The 16,549-nt window shown below is 44.6% G+C and overlaps 3 protein-coding genes across 3 annotated transcripts; 1 reads left to right on the top strand and 2 right to left on the bottom strand.

Annotated features, from left to right (window-relative positions):
- Positions 1-8,185: 8,185 nt before the first annotated feature.
- On the top strand, positions 8,186-9,472 carry LOC103644669 (uncharacterized). Its single transcript, XM_020541716.1, has 2 exons — positions 8,186-8,748; positions 8,953-9,472. Exons 1-2 carry the CDS (start codon positions 8,186-8,188, stop codon positions 9,470-9,472), a joined length of 1,083 nt encoding a protein of 360 aa, XP_020397305.1.
- Positions 9,473-11,705: 2,233 nt separating this feature from the next.
- LOC103635393 (peroxidase 2-like) lies at positions 11,706-13,129 on the bottom strand. The gene is made up of 2 exons (XM_008657851.2): positions 12,805-13,129; positions 11,706-12,659 (listed from the first exon to the last, which is right to left on the bottom strand). The coding sequence occupies exons 1-2, from the start codon at positions 13,054-13,056 to the stop codon at positions 11,898-11,900; spliced, it is 1,014 nt and encodes a 337-aa protein (XP_008656073.1). The 5' UTR covers positions 13,057-13,129; the 3' UTR covers positions 11,706-11,897.
- A 940-nt stretch (positions 13,130-14,069) lies between these two features.
- LOC103644668 (two-component response regulator ORR6-like) lies at positions 14,070-15,309 on the bottom strand. The gene is made up of 2 exons (XM_008667840.1): positions 14,941-15,309; positions 14,070-14,120 (listed from the first exon to the last, which is right to left on the bottom strand). Exons 1-2 carry the CDS (start codon positions 15,307-15,309, stop codon positions 14,070-14,072), a joined length of 420 nt encoding a protein of 139 aa, XP_008666062.1.
- Positions 15,310-16,549: the final 1,240 nt, after the last annotated feature.

Raw genomic sequence — 16,549 nt, 5'->3', positions numbered from 1 at the left:
GGGAGGAAATTACTGCGAGGGCTCTAATGATTTCGTTTTTGGCGATTCATGCCAAAGGGGGAGAAAGTAAGAGCCCAAAGCAAAAGGACCGCACCACCACCAATTTCAAAAACTTGTGTTTTCAAAGAATTTTATCATTTGGTATCCTATTGTGATCAAAAGGGTGAGAAAGTAGTATTCCTAAAAATGATATATCAAAACCCTCTTGAACACTAAGAGGAGGATCTCATTTAGGGGGAGTTTTATTTAGTCAAAGGAGAAGCATTTGAAACAGGGGGAGAAAATTTCAAATCTTGAAAATGCTTTGCAAAATCTTATTCATTTACCTTTGACTATTTGCAAAAGAACTTTGAAAAGGAATTACAAAATAGTTTGCAAAAACAAAACATGTGGTGTGAGCGTGGTCCAAAATGTTATATAAGAAAGAAACAATTCATGCATATCTTGTAAGAATTTATATTGGCTCAATTCCAAGCAACCTTTGCACTTACATTATGCAAACTAGTTCAAATTATGCACTTCTATATTTGCTTTGGTTTGTGTTGGCATCAATCACCAAAAAGGGGGAGATTGAAAGGGAATTAGGCTTACACCTAGTTCCTAAATAATTTTGGTGGTTGAATTGCCCAACACAAATTGTTTGACTAACTATGTTTGCTCTAGATTATATGTTCTTCAGGTGCCAAAGGTTCATCTATAACGATACTAAATCGACTGTCCGGAATACCGTAGATTATTCCGGACAGGAGAAGCTTTTTGGAAAAACAGGCCAAGCGCGGACCGTCCGGGCCCTTGCGGCGGACCGTCCGCGACACAAAGATGACCCTCGGACAGAACCAATGCAAAAACACAAGTTTCCACTACAGACTGTCCGGAGGAAAAGCAAAGACCGTCCGAGCCCAGGCGCGGACCGTCCGGCCTCAGGCGCGGACCGTCCGGTCGGTAAGAAACCGAAAAACCCGAAGGTGACGGGTTCGGAGAAATGAATTATAGAGGGCCTCGCGGACCGTCCGGGGTGCACGACCGGACCGTCCGCGACTGGCTCTGTCTGACATCTGACGACGCATTAAATGCAATATAGCCGTTGATATAGCCGTTACTACTGACCGTTGCATTTTCAGCCGTTGATCTACAGGGGCGGACCGTCCGGACCTGGCTCGCGGACCGTCCGCGCTCAGCAGAATGGCCCAACGGCTAGGAAGTGGTTGGTGGCTATAAATACAACCCCAACCACCTCCATTCACTTCACCCAAGCATTCCAACCTTCAACATTCAATACAAGAGCTAGCAATCCATTCCAAGACACATTCAAAGCCTTCATCTCTCCAAGTTTCACAATTGAGAAAAGAGATCATTAGTGATTAGTGACTTGAGAGAGAAAGTGATTCGTGTGGTATTTGTCGCTCTTGTCGCTTGGCCTTTTTAATCGTGCTTTCTTGATTCTTTCATTGCGATCAAACTCACTTGTAATTGAGGCAAGAGACACCAATCTTGTGGTGATCCTTGTAGGAACTTTGTGTTCCAAGTGATTAAGAAGAGAAAGCTCACTCGGTCCGAGGGACCGTTTGAGAGAGGGAAGGGTTGAAAGAGACCCGGCCTTTGTGGCCTCCTCAACGGGGAGTAGGTTTGCGAGAACCGAACCTCGGTAAAACAAATCCGCGTGTCACACTTCCTTTTTGCTTGCGATTTGTTTTCGACCCTCTCTCGCGGACTCGTTTATATTTCTAACGCTAACCCGGCTTGTAGTTGTGTTTATATTTGTAAATTTCAGTTTCGCCCTATTCACCCCCCCTCTAGGCGACTTTCAGTATCGCTCCCCCTTGGTCCTCGCAAGAACCAAGTGCTCACTACGAGATGATCCTTTGCCACTCCGGCGCGGTGGATCCCTCGAGACCGCTTACAAACTTGAGTCGGGTCACCAACAAGATCTTCACGGTGATCACCGAGCTCCCAACGCCACCAAGCCGTCTAGGTGATGCCGATCACCAAGAGTAACAAGCCGTAGACTTTCGCTTGACCAAGAGAAGCCTAATGCAAGTGGTGTGTGCTCTAGGTGGCTCTCACTAGCGCTAATGAGGAACAAGCGCGGATTATGATTCTCTAATCTCCTCACTAGGCTTTTGGTGCTTGCAATGCTCTAGCAATGTGCTGGAATAAATGTGGAGTGCAAGACATTGAATATGGTGGGTGGAGGGGGTATAAATAGCCCTCACCCACCAACTAGCCGTTGCAGGCAATTCACTGCGCGATGGCGCACCGGACAGTCCGGTGCGCCACCGGTGCGCCAACGGTGCGCCACCGGTCGCTTCCAACGGCTAGTTCTGACAGAGAGCCGTTGGACTCATGGCGCACCGGACAGTGAACAGTCCACTGTCCGGTGCACACCGGACAGTCCGGTGCGGTGTCCGGTGTGCCACTAAAATTCAACTCTGAAAGCTGCGCTCTCGGGTTTCTGCGAATGGGAAAGACTCTGCCGTGGACCAGCCTGGCCCCACCTGGCAGAGGGTGCACCGGACAATCCGGTGCACACCGGACAGTCCGGTGCCCCAAAGCCAGAAACACTAACTCTTGTTTTTCAGCTGATTTTCAAATCGGTTTTCGCTCTAACTTGTGTGTGAGTTCTAGAGTGACACCTAGCACTGTATATGAGTGTGATTGTGCACCAACACTACACTAGAACTCTCTTGGTCAAACTACTCATCGACAACCCCTCTTTATAGTACGGCTAAAAGAGAATAAAAGACCTAACTAAATCGCGAGTGTCCACATCTCCTTGACACTCGGACTCCGTAGACCTTCACCTTTTGTTCCGTCGTTTTAGCCGTCGCTTCGAGTTCTTATCTCCGGGATTGTTTTCACCGTTGTAGTACTTCTACCTGTCATGCGACCTAACTTACCATTTGTCTCTGCAAAACACACGTTAGTCACATATAATATTACGTTGTCATTAATCACTAAAACCAACCAGGGGCCTAGATGCTTTCACAACTCACACACTTTGTTTCTCAGCTCCCACACTTGGAAAATGGACGACTAGGGTGGTATTTATAGTCCTCCAAGTCTAAAAGAGCTCTAGGTATTTGGTGAGTTCCATTATGAGTTCCGTGCCAGCTACCCATCTCGAGGGTCAATTAGACCCCGCAAGGATCACCACACAATTAGGTGTCTCTTGCTAGCTTTATAAGTCACTTGGGAGTTTAGAAGGAGATGAAAAAAGCACGAAAAACAAAGCCAATCAACAAGAGATACAAGAAAAACACAAGATCACACTCTCTAGACTTTCCAAGGCACTAGTCACTAAAGATCACTAGTCACAGTTGTGGCACTTGGAGGAGTTTGAGAGCTTTGAACGTGTCTTGGAGTGATATGCTTGCTCTTGTATTGAATGTGGATGAATGGAATGCTTGGATGTATTGAATGGAGATGGTTGGGATTGTATTTATAACTACCAACCATTTCCTAGCCGTTGCCACCTTTCTGCCACACGCGAGCGGTCCGCGCTCCTGACCCGGACGGTCCGCCCATACACATCAACGACTGAAAACACAACGGTCAACAATAATAGCTATATCAACGACTATAAATGCATTAAATGTTTTGTTAGATGTCACATAAAGCAGTCACAGACGGTCCGATTGTATACCCTAGACGGTCCGCGAGGACGCTAAAAATCAATTTTACCGAACTCGGCACCTTCGGGGTTTTCTGGTTTTCAATGGGCGGACGGTCCGCGCTTGGTCTGAGAGAGTGCTCTTCTCTCCATCGAACAGTCCATAGTAGAAATGTGGTTTTCAACATAGTTCCTGTCCGAGGTGAATCGAGATGTCGCGGACGGTCCACCATAAGGGCCCGGACGGCCGCACACAAGTGAATTCTTCAAAATACTATTATATCTGGAATAATCTATGTTATTTTGTACAGTCGACTTATAATTGAGATGGATGGACTTATGCAACTAGGCAAACTGGTTAGTCTATAAGGTTGTGATGGTCATCAAACACCAAAATCAATTAAATAAAATAGTTAAGGTCATTTCTCTTTCACTTAATTACCGTCAAACGGCCGAGCAGGCACCTGGCGCGATTAACCGGTGTAGACGATCGGCTAGTCGGCGACACACGCGAGATAAGTCTTCCTCGCCGGCGGATAGTAATGCAGCTTGGGCGGACGCGGCTTGGGAGAGGAGAGAAAGTACGTGGCATTGCAAGTGACGACATGGTTGAGAATATTAAATGTGTGTTTTGAGCCATATAGACCTCGACCTGGTTAGAAGTTCTTTTTCGAATGTTTTTGTTTTTTAGTTTAAATTTGGCTGCGTATTTTGAAATTTGGTTTTAGCCAAAACTTATGAAATAATCCATTGTATTTATGAAAAAACTGGTATCAATTTTTTTTTCAAAATTTATAATAAACTCAAAACCAGTTACAAGAACTAATCTGCCGGACTGATTACCGGCTAGCCGGATTAGCCGACCGGCTTCGCCACCCTTGGGTAACACACACGTGACTAGAGTCTCACTACAAGAAAACGTTGAAGGGGTGTCGGTATATTTAAGAGTGTCGGCTCAGACACTCTTAATATTATAAAAGTGTAGGTTTAAAATATACCGAGAGTGTCGGGGTGCCGCTGAAACGCACACTCTTAATTTAAAAGTGTCGGCTGTCGAATAGCCGCACACTCTTGTTTTTAACCCTAACACATCAACCGTGCGCGTGCTCTGTCTCCGTCTCCCTCCAGCATCCCCATCCATCTGCCGCCCTTCAGTGCCGCCCACACCACGGCGCGCGCGCCTGTCAGCCTCCAGCGCCGCCGCGCCGCGCTGTGCTCCCCCGCGCCGCCCTGTGCTCCCCCGCGCCCTCCCGCGCCGCCGCGCTGCCCTGCCCTCCCGCGCCGCGCCGCTCACGCCGCGCTGCCCTGCGCCCCGCGCTGCGTTGCCCTGCGCCCCACGTCGGTTTAGAGTGTCCATTTTAAAGTGTCAGCTAAGAGTGTCGGTTGAGTGTCGGCTTATTTCAGTAAGAGTGTGGGTTTTTGGCCGACACTCTTTGCCTTTTTTCTTGTAGTGTCTCACCATCCTTGATCCAACCGTGCGTGTAGCTACTTGTGTACCACTTCCTCCGTCTCAAAATAAAATTTATTTTACCTTTTTAGTTGATTCATATAATTAATATATTTGTTTTATATACGTGTCTAGATTTATCATCATATATTTAAATAATAGACATAAAAATCAAGAGATAAAACGAGTAATATTTTAAGACGAATCAGGGAGTACTATCACAAGTGAAGTTAATTATTAGAAGCTAGCTGCCGAAGTGGGTGTGGGTCCGGTGGCTGTAGATGAGGCTGGCCATCTACAGCCGGTCCTTTTGCCGAATATCGTCGTTCGTCGAGTGTTTAGCACTTGGCAAAGTGGTCTTTGTTGAATGTCTTTCTGTGCCAAACGTCCTGTTCTCGTTTAACGTGGTCGTTACCAAGAGTAGAACTTTATCGAGTGTGGTGCTTGACAAAGAATTCTTAATTTGCTGAGTGTCCGATAAAAAATACTCGACAAAGCGTCGAACACTCGGCAAAGAGTAGGATTCCGATAGTGTGGTGAGGTGATGTTCGGCTCCTCATCACGTATACGTCTACTCTGAATGTTTGTCTATCTAAGCAAGTCAGCGTGTTTTGTTAGTCACAGCTACTTGTCGTTAATAAAAGAGTAAACAACGGCCAAAGTGATCACAAGCATGCATGCAGTAGCAGTGCCCGGATATCGCGCATGGATGATTGTAGCGTGTGCTAAGCTTGGAGCCGGAGTCAAAGATAGTTCATCACTTGACAGATAAGAACAACCCATGCATCTCTCTTCGATCGTTCGGTGCAGTATATATGTTAGGGATCGACGTGTCAACAGCTGTTTATATATGGTTTACATACACTGTGAATGCAGGGTTTACTTAATTATTTGACTAGCTTGCGTATATATGGTCTTATTAGCTTAGTCAGACGATATGCATGGCGAACCGTACAAAGTTACAAACAAACATGAAATATTGAAATCTAACAACTGGCAGGCCGCTAGCTCCCATGCACACAAAGACCGACCAAGTTTTAGGCCGTTTGATTTGATCGCATTGACTTGGCTAGTCGAATAATGGAGAGAGAGAGAGAGGTTTTCTGATCGGACATGCCGTATATATATGCATCTTGCACATTATTGATCTGACCTTGCATATCCTTTTTTGTCTGTGTATAAAGTCTATGGGCTATAATTTATTAACTAATATATGTTCTGTTTGCATTCTCTCCCAATGATCATGGCATTGTTAATTTAAGCTAATGTTGACAACTTATTAAGCTGTCTTGCACATTGATCTGACCTGCAATCTAATAGCGTGTCCTTTTTATAGGTTCCCCAGAAGAATTCCTGTTGGTTTCGGCTACTTTAGTGGTATAGTGGATGTATATATATATATGTATGGCCATTAATTAGTGACATTTAGTGTAGGTTATAATACATCTGTATTCTCTAATATTTAAAAAAGCAGGAAGGACTCTTCCGTACATGTTCCACAGGTCCGCCCTGTCGTTCCGCACCCTCCAGCAGTTGTACAGAATTTTTTAGTTTTTTTTTTCAAAAAATACTCACCTTTAAACTTATGTGCGTTTTATTTTTTTTTTATTTTTGATCCTGGTTTCGGCACCGCAGCTTACACACCGAGTTGCTTGCTGGTATGATGCCTGATCTGGTAGCAACATGAACATTTGTGGATGCTATCAAAAACTACATCGATATATAAGATTTAATTGTTCTAAGAAATTTTAGATTAACCTAATAACTTAATCCCCCCTCTTAAGTATTTTGATCCTTTCACGTGCAGCATTGGATGATAAATTGCATTGGCGTTAGGCTGGTTGATTCCTCATATTTGGTTTGCTCACTCTTTGGGTTGGACTTTGGAGCGCCCCAAGGCTGGGATGATTTACAACAAATATTTGTACACTCTATCCACCCTCCCAAGAACATTAAGATCATTTCCAAAGACAGGATAGATACTATGGTGTCACCAACTGTAACGTTAATGATTCACACTTGAGTGACAACGGTAATAAGTTTAAATAAGTCTGTATCTATTTTTAGTGTAGTATCTGATTACGATTGAACTTTAACAAACATGATTTAACGTTATTTGTTACCCATCATATTATAATTATATGAACTTAAAACGACACCTATAGCTCATCTTTATGAGTTTTAGACAGTAAATAGTACATCCTTGTGATGGTGTAGAGGTGGCAGCCCTCTTATCTCCAAGTGGTGTGTTCACTGTGTCAAGATGACTGAAAGATCCATGTTATATATGGTGATGATGAGATTTTTTGACTTACAATACTAGCCTTTAATTTGGTAGGTGTAAACCTAGCTTATGTGGCAAACTCATCACCATTGGTGTCTAGGATCGTACCTCGGTCCACAATGGAGCGTACCTAAGACTGTCTCCAGTAGATAGGATAAAATAGGGGACGCAGAACTGTAGATGATACTAATTGACACTGTTTGTAAAGTGAAATTTAAAACAAGAGATGATATAGGGGATTTGTTGGAGATAGCATACTTCTACTTTTATTTTTCTCGTCGTAAGTTAGGGTCCTGACCTGATAAATATTATTCATTAGAGCAGCTCCAACAAAGTGCCCTATAAAAATGCCTTAAAATTGAAAATAAGCTGTTTTGAGTCACCAAAAAACATTTTAACTCCAACAATAAAGCCTCAAATGTGGGTGGTTATCCATATTCTGGTTTTGGGCCAGCGAGTCCCGCCACTCCCTCCCGCCAAACCTCCTGCGCGCAGATTCAGTTTTGCCTCCCGCCGAACCTCGCCGAACCTCCGTAGTGCAAGTCGACATTTTAACTCTTGTAGCCGCTGCCTCATGCTCTTGTTCAACAAGGCGATCTAGCACCCAATCGGCGAACGACGCTGTTTCCATCAACTGAAAATCATTTGCTACCGCCCAGAGTTCCTTCTCAGACGCGTGCTGTGCGTTCTTCCTGATCTTCTCGCTGTGTTGATTGGACATCTTCAAGCGTGACAGGGTACATGAATGCCTTTGATCATTTCATTCATCGTTGATGATCGATCATTAAAATATGCAGCTGATAAATAATATAATGTTTTGTTTTGTTTTAGTGTTGTACAGAAGATGGATGTGCTGAGCAGGAGCATCATATTTCGTGAGAATGACGACCTTGATGACTATTTGCTGCTTATGATTCGTGAATATAGGAGGAGGAAAAATGCCCCAAGTAATAGGCATCGAGGTTCAATTTTTGGCCATAAGGTTTACGACAGGAACAGAGAGGAAGGTGCTAGAAAACTACATCGGGATTACTTTGACGAAAACCCAACATACCCCGAGAAGATTTTTCGGCGCCGCTTTCGGATGAGTTCCCGTCTTTTCAACAGGATTGCTAAAGCTGTTGAGGAGCATGACCACTATTTTGTTCAGAAAAAAAATGCTGCTGGTGTCCGTGGGTTTTCCTGTCGACAAAAGGTAACAGCAGCATTACGACAACTAGCTTATGGTGTACCAGCAGATTATGTTGATGAGTATGTTCGGATAGGTGAAAGCACTGCTATAGAAAGTTTGAGGAAATTTGTTAGGGCTATTGTTCATTTGTTTCGTAATGAATACCTGAGAGCCCCCAATGTAGATGATACAACCAGGCTACTTAATATTGCTGAATGTCGTGGATTTCCTTGTATGTTTGGAAGCATTGACTGTATGCATTGGAAGTGGAAAAATTGTCCAACAGCTCATCAGGGTATGTATTGTGGTCATGTGAAAGATCCAACTATTATACTGGAGGCAGTTGCATCTACTGATTTATGGATATGGCATGCCTTTTTTGGTCTACCGGGTTCAAACAATGATATTAATGTGTTGCATAGATCACCTCTTTTTGACAGGCTTTCCAATGGTGAAGCTCCAGAAGTTAAATACACAATTAACGGACATGACTATGATATGGGTTACTATCTAGCGGATGGGATTTATCCTACTTGGTCGACATTTGTCAAAACTAAGAAGGCTCCGACAAATGCCAAGGACAAGAATTTTGCTAAGGCTCAGGAAGCACAGAGGAAAGACGTTGAGCGTGCTTTTGGTGTCCTGCAGGCTCGTTTTGCCATTGTTCGAGGTCCTGCTCGGTTTTGGGATGAAGCTACACTACGGGATATTATGGTGGCATGCGTAATCATGCATAATATGATAATTGAAGATGAACGTGCCGACGAACATATATACGAATCATATGATAGCAATGATGCTGATGTCAGTATGTTAATTTCACGAGCTGGAACTACAAAGTTTACATCATTCATGCAGATGCGTGAAGAAATCGAAAATTCTCATGTTCATTGTCAACTTCAGAAAGATCTTATCGAACATCTATGGGAGCAGCGGGGACAAATGGACAGCCAGGAGTAGTGAATCTTCTTTATCAATCCAATTCCTTTTTCTGTTTACTCAAACTAGATGTGCCTGTTAATTATTTCTAGTGTCGTACTCATTCCTTTTTAATGTAAACAATGCGAATTATCACAAGAATAACAATTTGAAGGACGAATGTGTGTCTGCCATCGTTAGTGTCTGTAACGAATACCGACTTTGCAATGCTGCCAAAAAATCCATTATGCAGACCTGCTCTCTCCCCACAGAACTGAAGAAGGGACTACAAATGAACGTAATATTGAACAGAATGAACAACTTGAACTGAATAGTTTTCATCTGCTCTTATTCATTACCAAAAGCTTTGTTTCAGAACTGATGCATGATAAAACTGAATATAAATATTACACCATGTCATTTATTCATAGGACAGGAAAGAACAAAATATAAGTAGTGTTTTAAACTAAAAAATTTAAAACACATCTAAGCCTGCGTAGAACCAAAACGACGATCCAAAATTTCCTGTTTCATTAATCTAAAGTATTCTTTAGACTCGTTGTCCATTGTACTTGTGTCAGTTTCCATGATCTTGTCCTCCTCTTCTGAAAAATTCTTAGAACGTCCCTTACTTTTTGTCTGCGAACTCATATCAGCCGCAAGCACTGGCTCCAACAAATCGTAATCAGCTTCGACAACGTCTTCTGAGCCTGACACTTCTAAACCATCTTCGTTCAGCAGATTTGTGAAGTAATTTTCTTGGGAGGGCATTGGCCTACCAAAGAAAATAAGTTCAAATTACTAAGATATTATACTGGATTTATCATCAAGATTCGACAAACCTCCATGTATACGAACAAGCTATTTTAACAGAACATGACATACATCTGCATTGTAATAATAAACAATAATGTAAATATGCTATTTATCATCAAATAGGAAGATCCAAACTTACCCTCTGATCTCCTCATACATTGAACCAAAAGATGCACTGTTGGCAATGGGGTTTCTTCCACAATTTTGTGAAGAACCTTCACAGCCACCACCAATCATACCTAAGGCAATATTCAACGAAGATCGACGAGGTTTTTGCGCGTGCCTTTTATCCATCATACTGTAACAGAAGCATCCACATGAGATAGGGATTGGGAAAAGATGCTGCTGTGAAACTAATTGGCAACAGGAGGCAAATTGGATTATACCTGGTTCCTACACCTCGAACAGGACCTTGGGACGTCGGCACGACGGCGGAAGGAAGAGTTGCCGGTCGTCGTCCAATCGCTGCCGCACCAGACTTCGACGAAGGCGCAGGACGCTTCCCGGCAGGCGGAACTCCTTCAGGCATCGCGTACAAACTGGGTGGCTGTGCTGAGTATGACAAGGGGAACACGGCGCAGGGTGAAATGAGGAGACGACGGTGGATCGGGAGCAGCAAGAACTGGCGGTGGTGGATCGGGAGCAGCAAGAACTGGCGGCGGTGGATCAGGTACTAGATCGCCTTGTTGAATAGGAGCACGAGGCGGCGGCTACAAGAGTTAAAATTTCGACCTGCACTACGGAGGTACAGCGGGAGGCAAAATTGAATATCAACCTGCGCGCGGAGGTTTGGCGGGAGGGAGTGGCGGGACTCGCTTTGCCATGAACATTCAGTTTGTTAAGATTGAGAGATAGGTCCGCCCATTTGGATGCAACATATTTGTGGCAGGTTTGGAGGTGCCCTTTATTTTTTTGATGAAATTTGGCAAAATAGGGCACGGTTGGAGTTTGTTTTCCTGTTTTAAGCCCTATATTTTAATTTAGGTCACTCTTTTGGGGCATTGTTGGAGCTGCTCTTAGGCAATATCAAAGAGTCCACCCTCTCCACCGTGCTATTCTTATATTTTTTTAGTCTGTTGTCTTTTGAAAAGTCTGCAAGTGAACTGGTCATTTTATTAAGAATAGAATTGACTAATAAAGTTTTTGATAGTACATGAAACTTAAACTCGATATATAGCCAGGAAGGAACGGTCTAATATCCATTGAAAGTCCATGAGTACATATATACAAACGAAAGTTGTCATTTTTGTATAAACTTTTTAGGAGTAAGTTTGTATCCTAACTTTTACAACATATATTGATACACTACATATCGATCCGTAGCAAGTTTTAAACATTTTCATGTTACAAGTGCACATTAATTCAGAATTAGTTCCATGTTTATTCCCACCCCATATTTTCTCATCTCACATTGGATCCCCACACACACAATGTAAATTCTAATGATATCGATCGGAACTAAATTCCAAAGTACGTAGAGCGGATATGGCTTTATTATTAATTATCGATCATCCAATACCAAATTTGCAACCATATACAAAATGAAGTCGACATATACTTATAATGAAACAAAACAATGGCAATAATGCAACAAGATGGAATTATGAACAGGAATTATTATGGTTGCTGCTGATGTATATCATCAGAACAGCTAGTTGACGAGACGGCAGTTCCTCCTGATCTCGCCGCTGTTGCCGGTCTTCACCTCGACACTGGCCATCTTCACCATGGCCACCTTGAAGCTGTCCTCCCACCACCCGGGGACGTTGGCGTTGTCATCCACCAGCTTCGCCGTCGCCGGCGACGTGAGGAGTGAGGCGTCCGACGTGAAGAGGACTCTGTGCGCCAGCACGTTCTTGTAATACTGGTTGTCCAGCCTGTCCGGCGTCACGACGTCCTGCACGACGGTAGGGTCGTCGCTGGAGCTGGGGCTCGCGGGGCACTGTCCCTTCAGGGACGCGGCGAAGGAGGCGCTGATGTCGGAGGGCACTGCGAGGCGGTCGGGGACGAAGGACGAGCAGTGGGACCGGCCGACGGTGTGCGCGCCCGAGAGCGCGACCATGTCCTCGGCGGAGAGGCCCTTGGCGGCGAAGCTCTGGACGAGCTCGGGGAGGCTGGAGGTCGGCGGCGGGAGGAAGTCGAGCGTGCGCGAGGCGTTGGAGGCGCGGCCGTCGAGGCGGCCGGCGGGCATGTCGAAGTCGACCCGGCGGCCGCCGAGGAAGGAGGAGGCGTCGCGGGCGGCGAAGGCGACGATGTCCGCGCACGAGACGACGCCCGGGCACGCCCGCTCCACCGCGGCCTTGGCGGCGTCGATGACCTCGAAGCCCCGGAGGCTGGGGTTGTTGGGCGGGCCGAGCTTCTCCGGCTGCGGGTTGGCCGGCGTCGGGTCCAGCAGCACGGAGGCGTCGCAGCCCTGCGCGTGTATATATAGCATGGGTGGGCGTGGGCGCGCGTTGCGTCATCAGTGAAGACGACGGCATCTCATGCATGGTACTATAGCTAAAAAAAGCAATGCGTGTAGAAGTAGAGCTGACGAGAAGAAGAGGAAATGTATGTACCTCGACGAAGCAGTCGTGGAAGAGCATGCGGATGAGGCCGGCGCCGATGCCGGGGTTCCGCCGGACGGCGGCTCTGACGACGCTCTTGACGATGGCCTCGGCAGGCGGACACTTGTGGTCGTAGTACCCCACCTTGAGCCCGCACGAAGCAGGACTCGGAGGACTGTAGTGACCAGCTGCTGCTTGGCATGCGGCTCCTAGTAGGAGCAAGAAAGCACATGAGAGCAGTGCAGCAGGCACCTTGCTCGCCATCGCGCTTGCTCTAGCCACAATAATATCACAAACTCAAGTGAGAAGAAGCTGAGTGGTGGTGAGGCGCTGTTTGCTTGCCGCTCCTATTTATAGCTCGAATTCTTGTTCTTGATAGGGTTTCTGGACGGGTGGCTTGAGAATGTTTCTTTAGGGCAACTAGCTAGCTAGTCGGCATGTATTGATGAATACAGCTAATGTGATGCTTGTCGTTGACGAGAGCAGAGAGCGTTGTTATATAAACTGGGCAGGTACGACGCGTACAGCCTCTCTGACTGCTAATCGAAGCGGTTTGGAACTAAAACCTTGCATGGATGATGCAAACGGCAGTCAACCATGGGCCATAATGTTGAAGGGGGAAACCGGGAAAGCCACTTGTACGATGTACATGGCTAGCTTATGTACTATATGCAGAACAAAGTCAACTTGGTTTTGTCCGAATTTAATGTTTTGTCTAATAAATAACTCTTTTATATAATTTATATATTTTCTCTATATCTCTTTATATAAAGTATATAATTTTCTCTGTATTTATTTTATACACAATAGACAGCATAGTTACTTCATAGTCTATATCCGGTTATCATAAGCTCAGTATTTTTTCAAAGGATTGATATATATATAGAGAGAGAATAGGTAATGGAAGCCCTGGGCTTTCGTTAGTGGGGGAAGCCCCAGTCAGGACGCCAACCAGGTCGCGGTTGGCCCACTGTACGCGAGCATGCGTTAGCCATGCATATGATAGCCACGAATCCTGGATGAGACGTGACAGACGATATACACACACATAAAAATATGTAGAAATGTGCATAAATCATGCATATAAGGAATCTTTTGGGCCACGAATCACGGGAACGAATATTACCATGTGTACGCCGTTTACGACTGCATAACGCTGTGTAACATGATAGTGTAAACCATGCAACATTTAAATATCCACCGGTTTGAGATAAGGAAAGACGTGCTCCACGTTCGCGTAAATAAAGGCACAATTACGAGAGGAAACAAATTCTCATTTACAGCCGCTCGTCCACGTTCGTATTTGTGATATTGGCGGCGGTTAACGACTGCATAACGATGCGTAAATAAACTGTTTACGACTGCATAACGATGTGTAACATCATAGCATAAACCATGCATTATATAAATCTTGACCGGTTTGATATAAGGAAAGACGTGCTGCATAATCGCGTAAATAAAGGGACAATTACGGTTTGAGGAGCATTAGTAGAAGGAAATAAATTTTAATTTACAGCCACAGTTCGCGGGTTCTGCTCGGGCGGATTCCAGCGTAAAACGTGAGCTAAAACAGCGTAAATGAGTATGAAATTTAGCGTAAATCATATATATGTTTTGTAACAGCAAACGAAGCCCAAAATTACGGCGTGAAAATCGCGTGCACCCAATCGTGCGCGGGTTCTGGCTAGGGCAGATTCCGGCGTAAAACGTGAGCTAAAACAGCGTAAATGAATACGAAATTTACGTAAATTATAGACCTGTTTCGTAACAGCAAATGGGGTCCGAAAATTACGGCGTGAAAATTGATCACGTTCGATCGTGCACGAATTTTGGCTTGGTCAAATTTCAGCGTAAAACGTGAACCAAACAGCGTAAATGGGTACAAATTTTATCGTACATCATCAATCTATTTCTTAACGACGAATGTGGCCTAAATTACGACGTGAAAATCGCGCTCCGATCGTGCTCGGGTTCTAGGTCAGGTGGATTTAAGCGTAAAACGTGATCCGAAACAGTGTAAATGGATACGAATTTTAGCGTAAATCAATGATCTATTTTGTAACGACGAATGTGACATTTGCTTTTTAGTGGAAGCGTAAAATGCAATAAGAGCTATCGTAAAATTTTGTTTGAAAATATATAAATCACGATGGTCATAGACGACATGATGACGACATAGATGCCCCTGAGCGCCGCCGACTCCTTGACGCGCTTGAGCAGCTCGTACCCGGTCATCCCAGGCATCCAGTAGTCGGTGATGATCATGCTGACGTCGGGGAGCAAGCCCATCGCGAGCAACTCTAGCGCGCTCGTCGCCGACTCCACGACGGTCACCCTGTACCTGGAGCCGCGCAGGATCCTGGCGATCGCGGCGTGGTCCACGGATTTGTTGTCCACCGCCAGCACGTGCTTCTCCAGCTCCGACGCGTCTACGGGCACCACCGCCTTCCTGTTGTCGTTGGCCTTAGGTGCAAGGGACGGCGCCACAGATGCTGGAGCGGCGGCGGCGGTGGCCATCGCAGAGACGGACGGGACAACCGCCGTTGTCGCCGGGCCTAGGGTGCGCTGCCGTCGTCCGTCCGCTTCGACAGCGCTGTCACCGCTTGCCCGCCTGCCTCGGAGCGTCGTTGTCGCTCGTTCCTGGTAGAGCGCCGCCGTGGGTCGCCTGCCTCGAGGCGACACCGCTGCTGCCCCCAGGATCACCGCCGCTAAAACCTAATCCCTGGCGGCGTGGGGGTGTTTTTATAGTGTCGGCGTGTGACTGAATAATTGTGAACGCGTGGGCCGGATCGTGGGCCCGATGCACGTAATATGCGCAGACTATATTTGCATAAACTGATACACACATCAGCATAACTCGTATTATAATTTAGCGTAAGCACAGTTAGGTACAATAAGCCAAAAAGGGTCCGGTGCGGTCTGCGCACCTGGTCGGAGCTTCCTGTAGTTAAATAGAGCCTAGGACTCTAAATACTCTATATATATATATATGCTTTTGATTCATGTTCATATTATTATTTGTATGATAGATGTATATTTTAAATGTATAATTCGTTTTAAACCTTGCTATTAACTATGGCGTCCCCTTATTGCACCACATATATATCTTATGAAGCCATAAATCAACATTTTTTTATTCTTATCGAGTTCTTTAGATTTTTTATCCTCAAGTTAAAACTCTTGCGCTTATTGTATCTTTTATTAACTCACCTTTTTGCACCTTTTTAGAAACAAGGATTTTAGGTCATAGAATACGTTCTTAATTACCACACTAACATAAGTAATCATTTAAAACATGCATCATGTTTTAAATGAAATAACTTGACGTGATATTTTGGATGGGGATAGCAATACTAACATCAAGATAATTATATTACTTAAGCCTTACAACGAGTAACTTTTTACTCTAAAGTGTTCTTTTCAGGCTTAGAAAAATATAGCCACCAGTAGTCTCTCATACTTTCCAACATCATTGAACTTTCCTATCAGAGAAGTGCAGTCACTGTTATATTATCAATATAGGCATATCAAACATTTAGTTAAAATAGTTACATATATGTAAAACAAAGAAACTATATAAATTATATAACATGGTCACCAATATAGTTTTAACAATTTGTAAGTAACATTATTATATCAGTTTGTTAGGGGAATAGTTTTTTTTATGAAATATAACGTATATATTTATCGTCCCATTCATGTTCTATGGTTATTAGAACATTTTTATAGAAGATGTTGATAATTTATAGATGTCGGT

Source organism: Zea mays, chromosome 1 (assembly GCF_902167145.1).
Source record: "Zea mays cultivar B73 chromosome 1, Zm-B73-REFERENCE-NAM-5.0, whole genome shotgun sequence".
In the NCBI taxonomy this organism is placed as follows: Eukaryota; Viridiplantae; Streptophyta; class Magnoliopsida; order Poales; family Poaceae; genus Zea; species Zea mays.
This window is presented reverse-complemented; position numbering and strand designations above follow the sequence as displayed.

Coding starts and splice junctions, on each gene's coding strand:
- LOC103644669 (XM_020541716.1), top strand. CDS start 8,186: ATGGATGTGCTGAGCAGGAGCATCATATTTCGTGAGAATGACGACCTT. Junction 8,749..8,952: donor TGTCGTGGATTTCCTTGTAT/GTTTGGAAGCAT, acceptor TCTTTTTGACAG/GCTTTCCAATGGTGAAGCTC.
- LOC103635393 (XM_008657851.2), bottom strand. CDS start 13,056: ATGGCGAGCAAGGTGCCTGCTGCACTGCTCTCATGTGCTTTCTTGCTC. Junction 12,660..12,804: donor TCCACGACTGCTTCGTCGAG/GTACATACATTT, acceptor ATACACGCGCAG/GGCTGCGACGCCTCCGTGCT.
- LOC103644668 (XM_008667840.1), bottom strand. CDS start 15,309: ATGGCCACCGCCGCCGCCGCTCCAGCATCTGTGGCGCCGTCCCTTGCA. Junction 14,121..14,940: donor TCATGTCGTCTATGACCATC/GTGATTTATATA, acceptor ATCGTTATGCAG/TCGTTAACCGCCGCCAATAT.